Source organism: Gadus chalcogrammus, chromosome 14 (genome assembly GCF_026213295.1).
Source record: "Gadus chalcogrammus isolate NIFS_2021 chromosome 14, NIFS_Gcha_1.0, whole genome shotgun sequence".
NCBI classification, from domain to species: domain Eukaryota; kingdom Metazoa; phylum Chordata; class Actinopteri; order Gadiformes; family Gadidae; genus Gadus; species Gadus chalcogrammus.
In genome coordinates, this window is record NC_079425.1 from 14,247,819 (window position 1) to 14,268,242 (window position 20,424).

General features: G+C 43.6%; 2 protein-coding genes across 2 annotated transcripts; both read right to left on the reverse strand.

The window, feature by feature from the left end:
• Nucleotides 1–108: 108 nt before the first annotated feature.
• Nucleotides 109–8,710, reverse strand: grtp1a (growth hormone regulated TBC protein 1a). The gene is made up of 8 exons (XM_056608414.1): nucleotides 8,091–8,710; nucleotides 6,903–7,054; nucleotides 6,088–6,246; nucleotides 5,578–5,702; nucleotides 3,349–3,445; nucleotides 2,271–2,443; nucleotides 1,894–2,079; nucleotides 109–1,294 (listed from the first exon to the last, which is right to left on the reverse strand). Exons 1-8 carry the CDS (start codon nucleotides 8,186–8,188, stop codon nucleotides 1,202–1,204), a joined length of 1,083 nt encoding a protein of 360 aa, XP_056464389.1. The 5' UTR covers nucleotides 8,189–8,710; the 3' UTR covers nucleotides 109–1,201.
• Nucleotides 8,711–10,255: 1,545 nt separating this feature from the next.
• LOC130403199 (uncharacterized) lies at nucleotides 10,256–20,376 on the reverse strand. The gene is made up of 8 exons (XM_056607414.1): nucleotides 19,742–20,376; nucleotides 17,248–17,412; nucleotides 16,782–16,907; nucleotides 15,939–16,079; nucleotides 15,673–15,800; nucleotides 15,372–15,504; nucleotides 14,867–15,032; nucleotides 10,256–13,655 (listed from the first exon to the last, which is right to left on the reverse strand). The coding sequence occupies exons 1-8, from the start codon at nucleotides 19,956–19,958 to the stop codon at nucleotides 10,895–10,897; spliced, it is 3,837 nt and encodes a 1,278-aa protein (XP_056463389.1). The 5' UTR covers nucleotides 19,959–20,376; the 3' UTR covers nucleotides 10,256–10,894.
• Between the last annotated feature and the right edge of the window lie 48 nt (nucleotides 20,377–20,424).

Consider the following 20,424-nt stretch of genomic DNA (forward strand, 5'->3'; position numbering starts at 1 on the left):
CACCTTGATGCATAAACATCCGAGAATTCAACGGCTCATCCACTTTCCTTGTGGCCAAAGTACATAACACAAGGTATTTTCCTATAAGCGTGCTGGTTTCAGTTGCCCTGGGTTTATCATTTATATCTGCTTGGACAAACAAGAAGTACCATGGAAAGAGAATTGACAGACTGTCCTTTTATTCCTGCACCATGAGAGGTGAACATGTGGAACAGAGTTCTCTATACTACTTCCTGTTTGATATGAAATGTTTAGTGTTCGTTATTTTTATAGAAAATACTTTTAATCGTTTTGTAGACTTTTGCATCCTCCTGAAGTCAATTAAAGCTTTTATCTGATTAAAAAATGTCCCATTTAAAATGTGTGTGGGAGGCATATTATAGACCTGCGGTTTACATTTTTGATTTATTAATATTAATTTAAAGTGATAAAGAAATTGGATAAAGCCTATTGCTGCATCGAAAATAGGATGTGTCTTGTCTATTAGGTAACAAAAACCACTGTTTCGGAATTTTGGGAGGACCAGAGTTCATACTTTTATTGGGCTGGTTCAGTCATGCACCTCAAGATTCTACATTGGGACATTTCCCCCAAATTATTTCTTTCCACATTCAGGGTACAGCATTGCAGTGTCTAGCTGCGTTGGAGTGAAATGGTTGGTTTGGAGGAGTTATTAATTTGCACTGGAGGTAGAAACATTTGGCTGATGAGGCGGGCCTAGCTCTGCTTTGCTCAGCCAATCAGAACTCTGCTGCTGCTGTAGAAGCGCCAAGGTAGGTGCTAGTCAGATGGCTAGCCTGATCTTTAAACATCACATTGAAATCATACCTTTCTTAGAGACTTAACTCATTGTGTATCAATGTTCACCAATTTCTAATTGGCTCGTATGAAAAACTTGTATAATTTATTTGTATACAAAAAGGTTCCACATATTCCAAAAAAATGTTAGATTTAAAGTGATTCTACGTCAGTAGTCTAGCTGTGCTTTTGACAATCAAATGCTGAATGCGAAGAACTACAAGAAATATTCAAGTCCGATATAAGCAACCTTGGAAATAATGGAAACATTCAAAAGAAAGTGCAAAGATTGTGTTTGAAGGTTGTCCCAAAACACAAAAGGATTTCAGGTCAAGTGAGGTCCCCGATGAGGTCTCCTCTGGAATGTAGTGAGTTTGATTGACAGGTATCTATAGGGGCGGGGTCATGACCCCTCGGCAAGGATGCGGGCTCGGCATGTGGCCCGCAGCTTGGCGATGGTTGCCATGGATAGACTTCCTGGTTCGGTGAAGATTTTCTAGGAAATGGAGGGAATGTTTAGGGTGTTACATATGGGAAATGAGTGAACGGAGAGAACTTCATAAAGGACATGAAACTTATGGAAGTGTTTTTAACAGAATAAAAGATTGAAAAAAAGAATATAAAAATTAAAAAAGCATTGTACAATTCGAATGTGAGGTTAGGGCCCACATCAACGATATGTTTGTTATTTATCCAGGGAGCTCCAAGCTATGAGAGGATATAGATAATTATCATTGAGTTCCCATAGCATCTGAACCCATGTTAATACCAAGCCGTTTCAAAATCTACCCTTCATCAGTCCGTCACTCCATCAGTGACATCACATCTGGGAGTGGCATACCAGATGTAGATCAGCATACCCCAGTGGACTTTTCCGACTGTTGGGCTAATCTAGCACATAATAAATCTGGGCGGACACACCCACTTTAGATGTTACTATAGGGTCGATTTTGAAAGGTCTAGTCAACATAAAGCCACATGGTAAAATATGCGCCGGTTATCGGACAATTGAAAGTCACACATGGCACTATCTTCAAAAGATCCTTCAGTGTAGATTCTAGCTGTCTGACCCTACCAAGCATACTGGTCTTGTACCTGCATGAAAGGATGGCATTCCTCCACAAAGGGCCCGAGGGTCATGTGTTTGAAGCTCTGGCACACATCTGGCAGTGACCGGGCATCCTCCATCACTGACTGGTGCTGGTGGATTATCGTCAAGGCAACACGGAAGAGGATTTTAGATCCCTCGTAGAACAGACAATCCCAGATCCGGAGCACCGTCTGCAAGAAGGTTAAACATCTCGACTTTTCATTTGTTTCGTCGGTTCTAGTCAGTTGATGCATCGTTGGGACAGGTGTGTGTGTGTGTGTGTGTGTGTGTGTGTGTGTGTGTGTGTGTGTGTGTGTGTGTGTGTGTGTGTGTGTGTGTGTGTGTGTGTGTGTGTGTGTGTGTGTGTGTGTGTGTGTGTTACCTCCACTGGCAGTACATCGATGAAGAGGCAAATGAACCAGCGCGAGACCACCAGTGACCACATGACCCCGTGCTCCGTCATCGCCCCCCAGACTCCGGGGACTCTCTCCCTCACCAGCTCTCCTAGCACCTCCTGGTCCGTTTTAAGACCCAGCATGGACGGACTGTAGTAGTCTGATGGAGGGAGACTATATTCAGCACAAGCTTTTATCCAAAGTGAAGTAGCTAGCTACAAAAAAAAAGTTTCATTTCACAATCTAGCACAGTGGCTATAGGAATAGAAATTACACGGTTGGTATATATTAAACATGCTGTAGGTTAACTTTGCAAGCCAGTAAGTACCAAAAATATATAATTATGGCCCAGGATCAGTTCCTACACCGATTTGTTGTGTACCTGTAAGCGCACTTGCATGAGTAGTGTACGTCCAAAGCAATGATAAATGCCATGGCCATGCATAGACTGCTCGTGCAATTCAAGAACGTAGCATCACGGCTATATATTACATTTATGAACAGGAGGTTGGAGGATACTAAAGACAGAAGGTTGGATTGGGAAATGATGGATTACACAGAGATGGTTGGATGATTGCATTCTGGAACGTTGTGTCCGTCCCCTTTCCAAGTTAATACTTAAAATAATATAATGTCATGTATGTATGTCAACGTAATAGTTAAACCATTGTATATACATGAATAAGAAAAGTAATATTATGAATGATTGGATTTCCACAAACTCAAGAGGACGATGTTTTCCCCATTAAGTAATTGCGCCCCCTGTTGGATGAGAGGTGAGTATTTTATTCCACAAAGTACTCACAAATAACTATGCACAATGGCACTTTAATAAGAGAGATTGTATTAAAAAAAAGAGCGAAATTAAGGGGGGACAGATAGAATTTCTTACTTCTTTGGCTAATTAGATGTACCTTTCCCATGCAAATAAGCCCTTTGAGTTGAATCGGATGAAGAAGAGAGAGAGGCAAACATAGGGCTTAATCTAGGGGACCATGGGACACAGAGACCATGTGACTAATGACAGAAACATGTGACTTGTGGTATTTATCAGGCCATGCCCACCTGGTAGTATCCGACCAAGCAGAGCTTCCATCAGCCAGAAAGACTTCTCCTCATCCCTGGTGATTATAAGGAGGAGACCAGCGATGAAGTTCATACCCTAAAGAAAGAAAGAAATGAAGAAGGAGAGCCAGAGTACAACTTAATCATAACCTCTGTTTTGCCTTGTGTTATGCTTCAATTATATGTCTGCCCACTCAGTACTCTGGTCCCTATTCTGTGTTCCTTCTCAAGGTTTCTTCCCTCTGGGTGGGAGGAGTTTCTCTTAGAAGTCTTTAGAGTGCTTAGGGTTTGGGGCATGTCGTATAATGTGGGCCTGTGAACACCTTTGAGACTATGTGTTTGATATGCATAATAGAAATGTAGAGGAGTTTGTTCAAAATAATACCGTGTTGCCCAGCTGTTCGGTTCATTTATGTTGCATAACTATCTTAAGAACCAGCCCATCTGGGATTAAAAAAGTAAAGTACCATTTTATCTGGATTACATTGATATTACATGCGTAACCACTATAATCGCTTATTAGTGTTCTCTTTATAGTCATCAGGTCTATTGACTGAGTTGCTGGTACATGAAAGTTTGACGTAGGAGGTGGAAGAGAACAGAAGAACCAACCCAGTTAGTAACATGGCCCCAGGGAGTAAAGAAGAGGGTGCCAAATATCAAGAGAAGCTTAAACAGAGTAACGAAGAGGGCGACAAAGCTCAAAAGTTCAGAAAATACACCTAATCAACTTCTCTAGAACAATCCCGAAGTGTCTTCCTCTACGTCTGAGCTAACACTATAATTTTAAACATTCTGTGAATTGTAGCACAGAACTGTCAACGACCCCCGGTCATTATCGTCGTAATATCATAAGACCACACCTTGCAGCCGGCTGTGAGGCAGGAATGTTTACAACTCCTAAAAAGGGGAACCTTTGTAGACACAGTGTTGTACACACAGTATAAAACACATACTTGACTTACTTCTAAGTAATGTTGTCTTTGTTGTGGAAACATTTATCCACAGCCAATTCATTCCTTAGTACTTGAGTAGCCATTATTATTCCTAAAGTTTGCTATGGTTGTTTATTTTTGAAATACCACTGCCATGACCAGGGTGTCAGAACATTACTTACTACAGTACCTTGGTTTCTATTGTAAGACATTTTCTACCATTCAAATGATTCAGCTTGGTCTAGTTTAGTTACATTTCAATCTTTAAAAATGTAAATAAAACATAAAGCTAAATAACTTGGGCTGAACAGAAATAATTAAAAGACGGGGTTGGTGCTGTCAGTTCATTAGCAACCACGTGTTGGCACTGGGCGTAGCACTTGATAAACTAAACTTTAAAATGCCCCTATATTACCAGATAGACCAGCCTAACCAGCAGAATGTACCAACTGTTGATCTACCCATCATACATCTGGGTGGTCACTCCCTGTGATGTCACTAATGGCTAGATTTGGTAATGGCTTGCAATGGTGTAACCAACTTTATTGCCCATTTAATTTTATATTTTGGTATAAAACCCTTGTCTTAGACGGAGGGCGACATACAATGATACCAGCAATGAGTCATTCAGTTTGGTGTTAAATATTTCCCCTTTTTGCTACCTAATCTCAATAGTTCATGTATGCAAACGAATCTGTGGAAGGACGGATTAACATCGTTTCCAAACCTTAGGACAATATTTAACAGATATTTTCCAGAGTGCCACACGATGTCCTTGATATAAGGACAAGATTTAGTTGGATATCGATATCAGCGTGTTATCTAATAGTGTGAAATATTGTCCAATGTCCAGTCTTTACACCAAGACTTATCTGAAAGAAATATGCAATTTTTCAACAAGCTATTTGGATTTGCAAGCTAAATTCGTCAAACTAATGGCGATGCGCTCCTTTTAAAACTTTATTAGGCTTTTTAATTAAAATAGTAACAGGAATGAACGAATAATAAAGAATCAAGCTGTGCGGAGAGTAACTCTAGCGTTACTCTTCGTGCATGGCGATGCATCTGATATACAGGAACGCATATATTATTGTATTTGTATGCATCTCGGGTGCGGCCCAGTTTATTTAAATAGTAAGAGGAAATGCAAATCAACGCTGCATGGTACGGTTCGGTGGGACCAAAAGTGCCAATGGAAAAACCCCAATAATGTCTCAAGTTATGGGTGTGTGTGTTGGATGGTAGAGAAAGTGGGGGGGGTATGTGTGTGTTGAGTGTAGAGGGGTGGGGGTACCTGGCAGTAGCCCACGGTGGGGTTGTGCTGTCCGTAGGCCACCAGCACATTGTAAAGCTCCTTCTGGAGACACGTGCTGGATGACTTGCGGAATAGGACATTCTCTGGGAAGGTTCTGTTCAGGTCTGGACCATGAACACACACACACACACACACACACACACACACACACACACACACACACACACACACACACACACACACACACACACACACACACACACACACACACACACACACACACACACACACACACGAGGTATACTTGAGGTATAAACAGTGTTTCCTAACCTTTGGGTCAGGGTCACCTGAATGCATATGGGGTGCTCACTTATAAGCTAAAGATATTTAACTAAATGTAGTGTGTTTGAGTCATGGACCAAAAAGTTAAACCATTTTGTTTTAGTGTCCCTGTTGCAGCAACATAGATTCCTGCTTTATGAAGTGTTGACTCTACACAGGTAAGGCTGATCTGTCTGCAGCTGTACAGACAGGTGAGCTGGGTCTCACCTGTGCGGATGCTGTCGACCAGTTTGGGGTCATGCTGGGCTCCCAGCACAGACTGGTAGTAGCCAGCGTTCCTGTCCAGCTGCTCCTGGGCTCCACTGGCAGACATCCAAACCAGGGCCCGGTGCTCGTTGGGAACCCCCTTCCGGACATAGCGCTTCACTAGCGTGGAACGCGCAGACACACATGCAAGCGTTGTTAACAGAGGTTTGTGGTGACGGGAATCGGCACACTGATATGTGCACACTGAGTGCCGAAACGATTTAAATGTTATCTGTAAAAAAAAAAAAACAGGCCTGCTGGTGTCAGCCATTGTTTTTCATATGAATGTGGCTAAACAGAACATGGCTGATGGTAATCAACTTTAGGCGAATACATTACAGCCGCTCTTATATGTTTCCCCCGAGATGATTTTGACGTTGCTTTTTGAGTCAACCTGACAGAGTCAATTTCCTCCCTAGCCCTTATCTTTTTGACTGATGCTTGGTTTGAGTAAGTTGCCTGCTGCTTGTTACTCAATTGCAAGCGTTGACTAAGTGATTGGGACTAGCGTTGGTTTAACTGAGTGGGCGAGAGATTAAAAAAAACACACGTCAGCGCAGCCAAGGGTTGAGCTGACACGAAAGTTTCTTTGTTGCAGATTCATTTTGACCAGAATGTTTCCCTCTTTCTTAACAGATAAGCATGATATGACCAGAACACACACACACACACACACACACACACACACACACACACACACACACACACACACACACACACACACACACACACACACACACACACACACACACACACACACACACACACACACTTACATTTTACATTCTTGTCCACCTTTTTCTTCCCCTTCAGGAGTTTGGACCACTTGATGGAGCGTCTGGTGAGGACGACCATGTACTCTGACATCAGTTGCTCATACGACCCAAAGTCAAAGTCCTCAGAGCGCTCAAAGCCGTACGGGTCCACCCTGTAGAGTTAAAACTAAGTTATAGGTTCAATTAGCGCTCGTAGATGCCCCGTGGAAATGAAGCGAGTCGATGCGGCGAGCCGTTGAGCACCCGTGAGGTGCAGGTAACAAACTGTCAGCTCTATCCCACCAGGTCTCTATTGTAAAAGAGATGTTGAATCTCACTGAGACTGATCACCTGACAATATAAAGATTTAACACATCAATAGAAATCTACTAATTTACTTCCTCAAACAGCCATCATAAAGCTACGCTTTCATGAAAGGTGTCACATAACAACAGGTAGTCGAACGGGATTAATAATGAACAGAGCAATTCTTTACTCCTTCACAAAATAAAGGCTAACCACTTTATTTGAACTCTAACACAGCTCAAAATGATTAATGGCACAGTATTTTCTTTGTTTCTGTATCCACTTTGTTTATGGTGACTTTCTTCCTGGAGATGCAGAGGTCATGGAGCAAGGGATTGGTTCAGTCTATGGATTGGTCTTGAAGCTCTTACGTAACACGATAATCTAAACTACTGAAGGGGAAAGAGGCTGATGGGAGCACTTTCCCCTCAGTACTGAGAAGTAGTGAGTACTACTCTGTACATTTAAAAATACATCTAAAAACGAGTCTGTCAACTTAAATTAATTTAGTTTTTTCCTTTTGCATTGAAACACAATTTTGGGATCTAACCAAAGCAAATATATGCAAATGTGAGTTTATTTGGAAAACATCCACAAAGGAAGTCTTTCTTTAAAGAAATCTAGTTGTCCCATGTCAGGCTGATGCTGGTAGGAGATATATTTAGATGTTTTACCTGACATAAAATGATCACAACTTGGCGAACACTGAAAAGAGCTTCGTTTTTCCAAAAAGTATAAAACACTGCCCCAATTCCAAAACAACTCAAACCGAATGAAGCAAGCAGATGAGCAGTTTAGTAAATAACTATATGTAGCCTACCAACATGTACATAAATACACCTTAGTTCAGATCCAAATAAATAAATATCTAATATATAATATAAACTCTAGCATGATGCTTACCTCTCGACGCGGTCTTTGGCGCCGCGGTGGTCGGGGGAGGCGACTCGCCGCGACGAGCGGGTCCCGTCCGAAGCTGGAATATTCCTCCGGCGGTCCATCTCTTCTCTTTACACACCCTTCGTCTGGGAAAAACGTTCCATTGACGTTTTTTTATTCTCCTACAGTCAGCCTATTAATCCTGAAGAGAAACCCCCACCCCCCAATCCAGAGCTATAGGCAGAAGGTTGCAGAAGTTGTTGTTAGTTTGTCCATGCGGGCTCCGACACTATATGGCTCAACCCACGCAGGGGGTTATTGTTGTCCTGGGATAAACGCGCCCGTCCGACACCAGTACAACCGCCCTTGTTTGCAGGTATTTTTAAGCGCTACTGTGTGAGCTGTGGATTTAACCACCGCTGAGAGACTGTGTTCAGGAAGACCGGTGGGCGGAAACGACACGGATTCACCTGCAACCAGAACCCGCCCACCACTACAAACCCTCCTTATTATTAGACACCAATTCAACAAACTGGACGGAGAGGGTAACTACACTCCAAATTCAGTCTGAAGCGCTGCTAGATGCATTGCGTTCCACCGAAGGATTTGGACACTCGTTTCACGCGCGACAAACCCGATGACTGGGACACGTCAATCTCACTTACTTAAGGCTTTAAGTAACCACGCCCCATTTGATTGACGTAGCATGGAGACTCCCAGATCCTGGATGTAGGCCTACTTTATTTTCGTATATCGACTATGAACATGTTATATAGGTAATAAATCGTTCGGTCGTTGATATTCATCGACAACATTGGTGATGGCATTTAAAGGACCAGTGTCCTTTTTTTAGATTTGAAAATTCTTGTGGAGAGAAACTCCTTCATGTTGAGCAGTTTTGTAAGGAAGAGTTTACGCCGTAGCACTAAATTATGGGCCCTGTATACAAGAGGTAGCCTACTGATGGTCCTCCACCGAATACCCCCTACCAGCCCCCTGGGCCGAATTGTTGACGGAGGGCAACAATTCTGAAGCACTTATTTTGCCCCTCCCACAACTGTGTAACTTATACCCGCAGTCCGGCGGCCCTTACTCACATGTAAATGAAATCTCAGTAACGGTCCAGGACCCACATGAATATATAGCATCCATCCATCCATTCATTCATTCATGGAGCTTAATGCATAATATGCATTGGGTAAGCGGTTCTTTACTGAACTGCTCGTCATTGGTTTTAATGGACAGATTGGCAGTATAGCCTAGTTCATTCAGGTTGCTGAATGTTGTTCTGAAAATTGCTAGATTATTTTTGGAAAACATAACTATTTTCAGTGTTTCGCCAGGTTTGGATAAATAAAGGGCAAGTACAAATTGTATAAGCATGCCTCTGAAAAATACTTTCTTTGTGGATGTTAACATTTGCATACATTTGTTTTGGTTACATCGCTTCAATGCAAAAGCAAAACACTTTAGTTGACAAAGACCAGTTAATGAGGGATTTGTGCATGTTTTAAAATGTAAAGAGTAGCCCTGCTTATTTATCAGTACTGAGGTCATAAACAAAGTGGAGACCAAAACTATAGGCAAATACAGTGCCATTATTCTTGTGGCACAAGATGTAAGAAATCATCTATTTACATTTTTGTGAATCTACACTTCTGCATACCTTAACTTTAGCCAACACATTTATTTACCCAAACCTAAAAGCAGCATTGCAAATTAACCCGAACTACTAACCATTAAATCGAACAAAATAAACCTGTTAATTGTTGTAGTACTTATGCTGATGTACAATTTTGACATAATAACTTGAATAGTAATTTTTATTCAATAAATGATTTATATTTATATTTCACAACAGCCTATTCGTTCTGCAATATTTTCTTCATACAACTGATTGATTGTATGAAGAAATGAGTTACTGCAGCTTTAATGCAGCAAATCTTAGACCCATGCTCCCACTCCCACAATATGTGGAAGCTGTATACCTTTTAAAACACTGATGGTGAATTGAGTCCAAACATGCGCTCGTGATAAAGTGCGCGTACGCGTGATTAAGAGCGCGTACGCGTGATTAAATGCACTAACATCCAAAAGTGCACGTACGCGTGAATGAACCCATGGCATCACCATCTCACTCCAGCCAGGTACCAAAAACTGGCAACCCTGAACCTTGATCATTTGCCGAATCTTTGCAGATGATGAGACCGCGCCGCGGTACAAACGCAAACCACAGTTGGCTAAATAAACTTTTAAGTTCGTATGCAGTTATTTGGACTTAAAGGTCTGAGTGCTTTGTTGTCAAAACTCTGCTGTTATTTACTTTTCCACCCTTGCCCGTGGCAGCAATACGATAACTAAAACCATGTTTTTATACACATTTATATTTATTTATCTATTCCCAGTAAAGACTTTTTTCTACATGAACCTTGTGATAATGGAAGGTGAAGAATGTGAAGTCACTATACAAACAGCTCAACACCTGTTTGATGTTCTTACCTGCAAGGTCATTTGAAGGTTTGCTATTGGATACTGCACGTCACCTATTCAAGCAATGTTTACATAAAGTATCTTTAAGAACACGTGGAGTCAAAGGCATTTACCGACTATGTCCGGCATGCCCCGAGGCCTTTACTGGACAGGTATTTGACTATTATGTAGGTTTTATTTGACACTGGAAGGCAGAATCATAAATGTATTTGTCAAAGTATAATGAACAAGGGATTCCTCTTGGGGTTCTCATTTATTCAGGATATAAATAGAAATATAGAAAAAAAGGCCAAAATATATAATCTAAATTCATATATAAGAATATACATTGTTTGTGTCTAGAAGGTGAAGGTATCTGTGAAGCGGATGACCTTGGGTATGAATATGAGCTGGGCCGAAGGATCTGCGTAGTTGATGGTCCTGTACTTCTGGATATAATGTGCGCTCTCTGGTCCAGCATGGCTGTGATTAGCTGGTCCTGGTCCAGCATGGCTGTGATTGGCTAGTACCTGCCCAGCATGGCCGTGATTGGCAAGTCCTGTCCCAGCATTGCTGTGATTGGTGAGTCCTAATGTACAGGAAATGGGAAGTTCTAAACAGCTCCAGTCTGATTTGCTGGTCATTTCTCGCATCAGTTTCTCTCGAACTCCCTTTTCCATCTTTTCTCTCTCCAGTTCATTGTCTGAGACTCTCTCCCCTCTTTCCAGTCCACTCTTTTTCTCCCTCTCAAGTTTATTGTCTATTTCTCTCTTTGCCCTCTCCAGTTCACTCCCCATCTCACTCTCCCCCCTCTTCAATGTATTCTTTATGTCTCTCTCCCCTCTTTGAATTTGACTCTCGATCTTTCTCCTCAGTTCACTCTCCATCTCTTTTTCTCTTCTCTCAGATTGATTCTCAAGGCCTATATCCCCTCTCTCCAGTTCGTTATCTATGGATCTCTCCGTTCTCTCCAGTTCACCCCCCATCGCTCTCTCCAATTGATACTCTAGATCTCTCTCCCCTTTCTTCAGTTTGTTGACTATATCTCTCTCCGTTCTCTCCAGTTCACTCCCCATCTCTCCCTCCCCTCTCTCCGATTGATTCTCTTGGCCTCTCTCCACTCTCTCCAGGTCATTCGCTATATCCCTCGCCCTTATATCGAGTTCACTATCCACTCTTTCCATTTTAATCTTTATGTCTCTCGCCACTCTCTCCAGTTCAATCTCTTTTTCTCTCTCCCCTTCCTCAAGGTCTCTCTCTATCCCTCCCTCCAAATATTTTTGCTGCTCTTTCTCCAGTTGACTGTCTACCTCCCTCTCGCTCCTGGTGAGCTGTGAGATCATAGCCCCTTGTGAATGAAGACTAAGATGTAGATGCTCTGGTAATCCAAGTCCAGATGTGAGACCAGACCCAAAACAAGTGGTTGAATCATCAACCACAGGACATATCTCAACAGGGAATGATGCTGGCTTAAGTGAGGAGCTATCTGTAGCTTTAGCACCTGGTTCCCCTTCTAGATCAATGGCTCGTGGAATGAGGTACTTCTGCAACCTTTGTTCAGCCTGCATTGGAATTCTCAGGTTTAATGACCTGTCGTTTGAGGTACAACACCTCAGCTTCTCGTCTTCATCTTCAGTCGGCTCCTGTGGGGTTTCCCCGCTGTGAGAAGACCGCAGGGGCACACCAGAGTAACATTCTTTGGTCAGGGAGGTGAAGGCCTCCGGGTGTGGTTTGAGTGAGAAATAGGCAGCTGCAGGCTCAGTTCTGCCAGAGTACGGTTGAGGAGAGGGCTTTGAGCGTGCCAAGCTAAACACAGGAGGAATAGAGAGAGGAACGACACTGTAGCATTCCAGCAAGGCCTGCTCTTGAGGAGCAAGCTCCAGAGTCTCTAGGAGGGCACCCTCAATAACAGAGGACAACAAACAGTTTGGTGTCAGACTACCTTGTTCAATGTCACCAGCCTTACTGCACAGTTCCTCAACTCCATTTTGATTGATCTCTAGATCCGTCTTATCTTCTGGTTTTGAGTTCGACAGCTTTCCAGTTTCACTTCCTTTGGAGAAATGACTTTTGACTTTTTGATCGGGGCAAACGTTTTTGGGTTGCGTAGGTTTGGAATGCTTTGGTTCTCTCTGTGCAGAGTTCTGTTGTGTTAACATCGCTCCCGGCCCCTCTGTTTTCTCTTCCTGCTTGTGTGCCTTGGGTAGAAGGTATTGGAATTTTTCCCCAGCAGTTGGCCAATGTTTCAGTCCTCCTCCTCGTTCTTCACAGTTGGGTTGTTGTGCTTTTTCAAGACGACTCACATTGTCTCTTACGCAACCAGTCCCCCTCCCTACACCTCTAGGAGATGTATCCAGAGGAGATATCAAGTCCCCCTTCCTCTGCATGATTGATACGGTTTCTAGCCTCTCCATCAGGGACGACAGGAGGGGTCCCCTATGGATCAGTCTTGCCTTAATTGGCAACTTCCCCTGTATGTTCACACCCTTTTCCTTCTCCTCAGCCCTGGCAAACCTTGCCACCATGTCCTTCACATTGCTCCCTTTCTTCTTGCATTGTTTTTGTTTTGGCTGGTTTGTCTCGGAACCAAAAACAGCAGTTTGTCTTTCTGGGGTCCCGCAAGCTCCCCTTCCTCTCAGATCACAATGTAGAGCCCCAACCTGCCGTTGGTGGCTGGCTACTTGTTTGGATGTGGTTCTCATGAATTTGGCCTGGAGGAGCTGGAATGCGGTGAGTCGCCGCTGTTTTGGTTCCCCTGCCCTCCGGCCGCCTGCTCTCACATCAGCTGGACCCATGAAGACCTGCCGTTTGGGACTTTGAGCCCAGGTGGTGTCACTCTCACCTTGGCTGTGCTTTTTTGATTCAACCAGCGTCTCAGCAGGAGTGTGGTTCACCACAGATTCAGACATCTTGACTGTCCCTTTCCTGTTTGCTGCACTTGTTGGCATTAAACCTTGGTTTATGTCAACCTCTCTCCTTGCCAGAGTGCGGACCTCCTGCGTTAGATAGTGGAGGAGACTCTCCAAGACACCTCGAACCTCAGGATAGCAGGTGCGTTCTCTGATCATCTTCTTCAGCAAATTTGTATTGATGCTTGTACTTCGGTCCTTGGACTGAGGCCTGTTGAGAACATAAGAGAAGGCTCAATTGCCCCAACCTACTGGAACTACTGCTGCTACGCTGAGCCAATATGCTTCCAGAGGTGGAAGGCAAGTGGTGAGAGGTGGGAGGTAAACTTATTATTATAGGATCACTTACGGCCAATAGATCTTTGGTTGCTGCATGCTCCTAAAATAACCTTTAGTTTGTCAGGAGAAAAGAGGAGGTGAAGTTTTATAGGCTTTTTAGTATTCTGGTGTTGCAGAGGTTATTGGAGTTATTAGGTTATTGGTTATTGGTTACAAGGGTAATTGGACAAGGTATGAATATAAAGTATATCAGCATCCGTTATACATATTCCTATCGGTAAATCATAATGAGTCCAGGACTTCAAGTGTGATTTATAGTATCTCCTTTTTAATCATAATGGTTATGAGCTACAGTACACAGTAAAATAACTAGTATGACTTAAAATAAACTTAAAACATCCAATTCATTCAATTGCACATCAGTCAGTTGAGGCTATCCAGAAGGGAACTCAAACTTAAACCAGCTAAACATTATAGATGCAAGTCTGAAGTCTGAATCTGCAAGTTGAAAGACCTAGAGCACCAAATATTCAACTAAATACATTTCTACGTAAGAGATTAATATGTTAAAAAGATTTTAACAGGGAAATAAAATAAAAGGTGTTTCATGCTCATGAAATACATGAATATGAATACATTGAATATTAATCCCAGTTATTTAGAGGCTGGTCAGAAGGAGTTCATCTTTGAGTAGAGAGGAGAGGTTTCTTTCAACCAATCATTTTGGGATAGCACCTGCAGGATTTTATACATTATCAAGGTCAAAGGAGAAACATGGGATTGGACAACCACAAATAGATAGAGGGGAACTATTCTCATATCCTTGGTTTGTTTTAAGAGTCACTTTGCTGCATCAATCATTTAAAGAGAACCTTCCTTTCCAAGAATTTTCCATCTCGTAATTATGAAGTTGATCTTATCTGTATGATCTCCTCTTCCATGCATGTCAAGTTGATAATCATGGACACTCAAGATTCCTCAATTCATGGTAATCATGAGCTGATTAAATTAATCTATTTCGGAGGCTTGAAGGAGGAAAGAGGAGTGAATTAGGATTAAAGTGGGATGTTACCACACAGTTCAGACTTATGTGATGCAGCTCCTAGAGTGGCCACTAGGGCTCGGTGTTGAGAAGGTTTTTACTTGTCTGAGCACTTTTCCGCGGACGCGGCTTTGAACAGCGCGGCTCCGATGTCTTCCAGCTGCTGCCGCTTGTCCAGATCCTTGACGAGGCCTGCAGGAACCTGGGAAAGCCCATACATGAGGCCGTAGAGACAGCCTGCTATCAGGCCCGTCACATCACTCTCCCCTGGAGTCACAGGAGGGAACACAGGGAGCACATTAGTGTTGGTTCAGTTGGGTAAGTGATTTGACCACAAGTTCTGCTGGTGAAATACCAGAGGTGGAATTGTTGCAAGGCACCTTGTTCATCGCCAATTATCGACATAAACAGAAGTTCTCTCCTTCAACATATGTGTTTTGTAACTTGTTGTGTTGAATTTCTAATGCTATTAGCTCCTATTTCTGTCAAAGTTGGACCACAGTTTCATCTCGGATGTTACTTTTATTCACTCGATGTAGTCTTTAAAGGTTTTTCTTTGTATTCATTGAAGTGAATTAATCAGAATGTAAATGTGAAGGTCAGGACCTCCGTGGAACATGGCTCGTCTGCAGAGTTCGGTCCAGTTGCTCCCTGCTGCCAGCAGTGCATCATAGGCTATCATAGGCGCGTCGTGACCCCTCCTTCCTGCACGGCCTTCAGAGCTCCACAGTCTATACATCTGAGGGGACACACACACACACTACTTTCAGGTCGAAAGTCACAGCTAGGACGAGACAATCATGAACTCACACTTTAAAAACCTGGATCATGGCTACCTTATGAGTCGCATGTCCTACGTTGCCTTTAAACATCTTGAAAATCCTGTGAAAAGAAGAGAGCAGCTCACCTTGTCGGTTTGGTCAGCATCATAGGGGTCAGGAAACAAGGGTTTGTCCTGTCCCTCCTGTTCTATCCCCCTCTCCTCCAGGTAAAACTGCCACTTAGCTTCAAAGTAGAACCAGTTCTCCTGGTACTCTACGGAGGAACACCCAGTTATAGACAACCTCCACACAGAACAGAGCTTCAACTAGAAAACAGTAATCACAACCTTGACTCCCTTTGACTACCGGTACTTATTGTACTACTCCTATCATAAGTAGTCATAATACAGACCTGCCATGTGTCGTATGGTTCTCTTGCAGTACTCGTAGGCCTTGGGTATGGCCTTCATGAGCTCCCGTCCCCAGGTCACGGGGGGTCGCCCCTGGACAGCGAATGACGCAAACAGGGCCGTAGTCATTGAGCCTAGGAAGCCTGAAACAGGAAGTCAGACAACCATTGTCCCCTTGACAATAATCGCTATAGTAGCAAAACGAATAGCTTAGTGACAACTCTGTGCCTTCATGGCAACATAATCGCGGCCATGCCATGCCTGCATGGTAACAGCAGCGTTACCTTAGTAATGGCCTTCGTTACCTACTACAGCATCATTACCATAGTATCAACATTGTTACCTTAGTAACACTGTTACAAATGTAATGGCAACATTACCGTATTAAGGGAAACGTTATCTCAGTAAGTGTGAGTGTATGGTTAGGGCTGTTGGTCAGTTGAGTCTGTCATACCAGTGTGGTCGTTGAGTGTGTAGTCAGGGTTGTGTACCTATGGAGTGCTTGTGTAGTGTAGTGTTTAGTGTGTACCCATGGGGTGATTTTGTGTTTAGTGGATACCTGTGGGAAGTTGTGTGTGCAGTGTTTAGTGAGTAACTGAGTGCTGGTTGTGAATGTAGTGTTTAGTGAGTGGGCTACCTGAGTGCTGGTTGTGTGTTTAGTTGGTAGCCGTTTGCTGGTTGTGGGTGTAGTGTTTAGTGAGTACCTGAGTGGTGGTTGTGTTAGTAGTATTTAGTGGGCACCAGTGGAGTGATTGTGTGTTTAATGGCTACCTGTTTGCCGGTTTTGTGTGTAGTGTTTAGTGGGCACCTGATTGGTGGTTGTGTGTGTAGCATTTAGTGGGTACCTGTGGGGTGGTTGTGGGTCATCCTCCCGGTCTCCAGGCTGACCTCCATCAGAGAGCCCAGACGTTCCTCCTGCCAGTACCTCATCCCAACACACATGGCTTTGGAGGCCCCACCGGACCCTGACCCTAGACACACGCACACACACAAGGGCTGGAATGAATTATTAATGCCAAAAAGAGTTAACTTTTGTATTTCACTTTTTTGTCATTGGAGTCAATGAGTCTGTCAGTCAACATAGCAGAAGTAAGGGATTTCTCACTATTTGTTTAAATAATCCTGGAAATGACCTCCGAAATGTATTACAAGGGCTCACAAAGAGCAGGGACACGGAAAGTGTGTGTGAGTGTATGTGTGTTTATGAATGTGTGTTTGTGTGTGTGTGTGTGTGTGTGTGTGTGTGTGTGTGTGTGTGTGTGTGTGTGTGTGTGTGTGTGTGTGTGTGTGTGTGTGTGTGTGTGTGTGTGCCTTTCTCGTTGAAGGGGGTGTGCCAGGCCAGAAGGAAGTTGTTTGGCTTGAGGTGTGAGCAGCAGTCCACTTTAGAGGGGTCCGGGGTCCGGCCCCGCAGGACCCCTGAGGCTGCCACATAAACACGCACCAGCTCCCGGTACAGGTCTTCCAGGCACCAGTAGTCTGTAGATATCCACATAGTTGCACGCTTGAATAGATATCATCAACCCACATTGAGAGTCGTAAACATTTGACAGGCTTTTTTTATTAAGTACGTTCTATAAACATTAAGTAATCAAGACGTTTATTTTTTTCAAAATCGTGAAGGGAAAAATGTATACACACTACCAAACTTTTTATTTTTGTCACGTCTCACCTTGCTCCTTAAGTTATGTGTTTTGTTTCCTTCATTCTGTCATTGTTTTCATTTGTTACTGTATTACTCGCTTTTCCTCTCGTTCCACATACGTGACTCCCCTCTGTGTTTCCCGCCTCTGATTTTCACGTTATTTTCACCTGTTCCCATTTCCTTTTCCCCCTAACCCTAGTGTATCAAATGAGTCAGTGTGTTTCCCTCCTTCTATACCAGTTCGTCTTAGTACCTCCGTGTCTAGCGTTAACTTCCCAGTGATCTATTGAATAGCCTCTTGACCGCATCTCGACTCCTCGGCTCCTCTTTCGCCTTTGCCCTGATTATTACTGCCTCCCCATGAACCGAACCATTGCCTCCAGTAAAGACAACTCTTTCTGATTCAACCTGCCTGTCGTCACAAGTCGTACTTTTGAGTCCCACACCTGTTTGCCCCAGCGTTACACTTTTGATTTTCTTACTTGACCTTCATTTATTTTATAATCGCTTTAAATGTACTGTAGGTAAGATTGAAGAGCTATTGTTTGATGGAAGTTGGTTCACGTGTGTGTAAGTGTAAGAAATGGCCAGCTATTAGTGAGTGAAATTTGCGTGGGAGAGAATATCGGTTTTGAGTTGACTCTGCCTGCCTCTGAATGAGCCTAATAAAATATAAGATTGCTCCTGGATCATTTCCGACCAGTTCCCTGATTGGTTTGGATCGTCCAAAGGTTCATGAAATTCAACACTTCTCAATGGTGGAGAAATGTAGGGAGGGATGAAGCAGAGAGGTAAGTGACTTTATCTGGTTGTTTAAGATACAAATCTTTTACAACTCTTGAATCGTATACATCATCTATAACCTTTACAACAGACACGCACGCTCACAGACAGTGGCATGCTCTCCGTGCTTCATTTGTGGCTGGTATGTGAGCGAGATGGTGAGGGTTAATTTTAGCCAAGTGAGCCAGATTAGGAGCTTCATGCCGTTAGAGCTGGGAGTGGTTTCCATAGGGAAACCCCACAAACGCACACTGTGTGTATGCGTGTGTGTTTATTTGTGAGCATGTTGACAAAGATGCGTCACTTCCAATTTACCCGTATTGTGTTTCAGAAGAGAAACAGAGTGAGATGGAGGGGATAAGGAAATTAGAGAGAGAGAGAGAGACAGAGAGACAGAGAGACAGAGAGGGAGAGCGCGAGAGAGAGAGAGAGAGCGCGAGAGAGAGAGAGAGAGAGAGAGAGAGAGAGAGAGAGAGAGAGAGAGAGAGAGAGAGAGAGAGAGAGAGAGAGAGAGAGAGAGAGAGTTCTGTGCTGTTATGTGACTGTTATGAGTTGCAGTGAGGGTGAGGGTTACCGCTTTAAGCCTTATTTTATCATTTTATATCATGAACCAGAATACACATTTTTCTTGGTTGTGGTGGTGTGTGCAAGTAACAACGTGAAGTAAACTATCAAATGTGTATGTGAATATATATGCGCTTGCCTTCAAGGTTTTAATATTCTATGTTTGTGTGTGTGTGTGCGTGTATAAATATATATAAATATACACATGTATATGTGTGTATGTCTGTATGTGGGTTCCTGAATGGTTTCATTGTGAAAGCTGTCACCCTGGATCACTCTGGTCACCCGGGATCAGGTTTGACCCCAGCCGCCTGGAGTCACATCTGATCCAGGATCAGACCACGGCTGTCCTCTGATTGTTCCAGAGGAGTCTATTTCAGACAGTCGGTGGCTAGATCTACTGGAGGATTTATGGAGAAGTTTCCTTTGGCATTGGCTGGCATTAGGAAGTTAGGGGTTGCATTAATTCTACAGGTCAAAAGGTTATAACAGCTGATATAACCAGCTCTCTATTTATGACTCTGTATTTATTCAGAGTATGTGAGTCGTATTTGGCAGCCTGCTTGGAAGACAGAACAATTCCGCCCTGGAAAATGTTACACACTGTATGTGCAAAACAGTTGGTATATGATATATTCAGTTTTGAATGATAGACAAAATAGATAAGAATATGCATTATTGAGTTTCTAAAAATGCAGTATTTTACATCCATTCATTGATCTCTCCCTTCCACCATTAATCCATCGATCCATCCCTCCATCCCACCATCCATCCATCTATGCATAAATCCATCGATCTTTCCCTCGTCCATCCTACCTGTGATGAGGGCCTGTGCGGTGGTCATATGCATCAGGGCACTGTCCCCCGGAGGCCAGAGTTCGGGGTCCAGGGTGAGGTCCCCTAGACCTCCCAGGGACGCCAACTCCTCCTGGATCTGTCTCCCGGAGGTGCAGCCCCCCCAACGGCCCTTCCTCCAGCCCAGGGCGTCCCCCGTAGCCCCCAAAACCATGCCTGCCTGGAACTTCTCCATCATGACGGCTTGCCTGGTGTCCTTACCCAAACCCTGACCCGAACGTCGCCCTAGCCTGACCCCTACCTAACCTGGGATCCAACTGGTGACTTCCCGCTCAGAAGACCGAACTGCGCCACCGGTGAAAAAAACGTCTTAATCCACCGTCTGTGTTGTCCTAACAGGTCAAGAGGGACCACACATAGAACCACAAAAATGACCTCAGCCAGCCCGGCAGTCAGCTTGAATGAACTCTGAACTCTGGTCTGGGAGCTGGCGGTCGATGTGTGTCCTAGCTACTGCAGGGCTCTCTTCCAGGTCTCTACTGTTAACTAGTACAAACATATGCCCTCAGGCCCCTGGCATGCGCACACACACACACAAACACGGGGGTCTTTATCAGCTGTAGGTCCTTTGTGTTAAGGGGATGTCACGGGATCCAGCCGTGTTGAGTCGACTCCTAAAAAGGCAATCCCTCATGGCTCAGCAA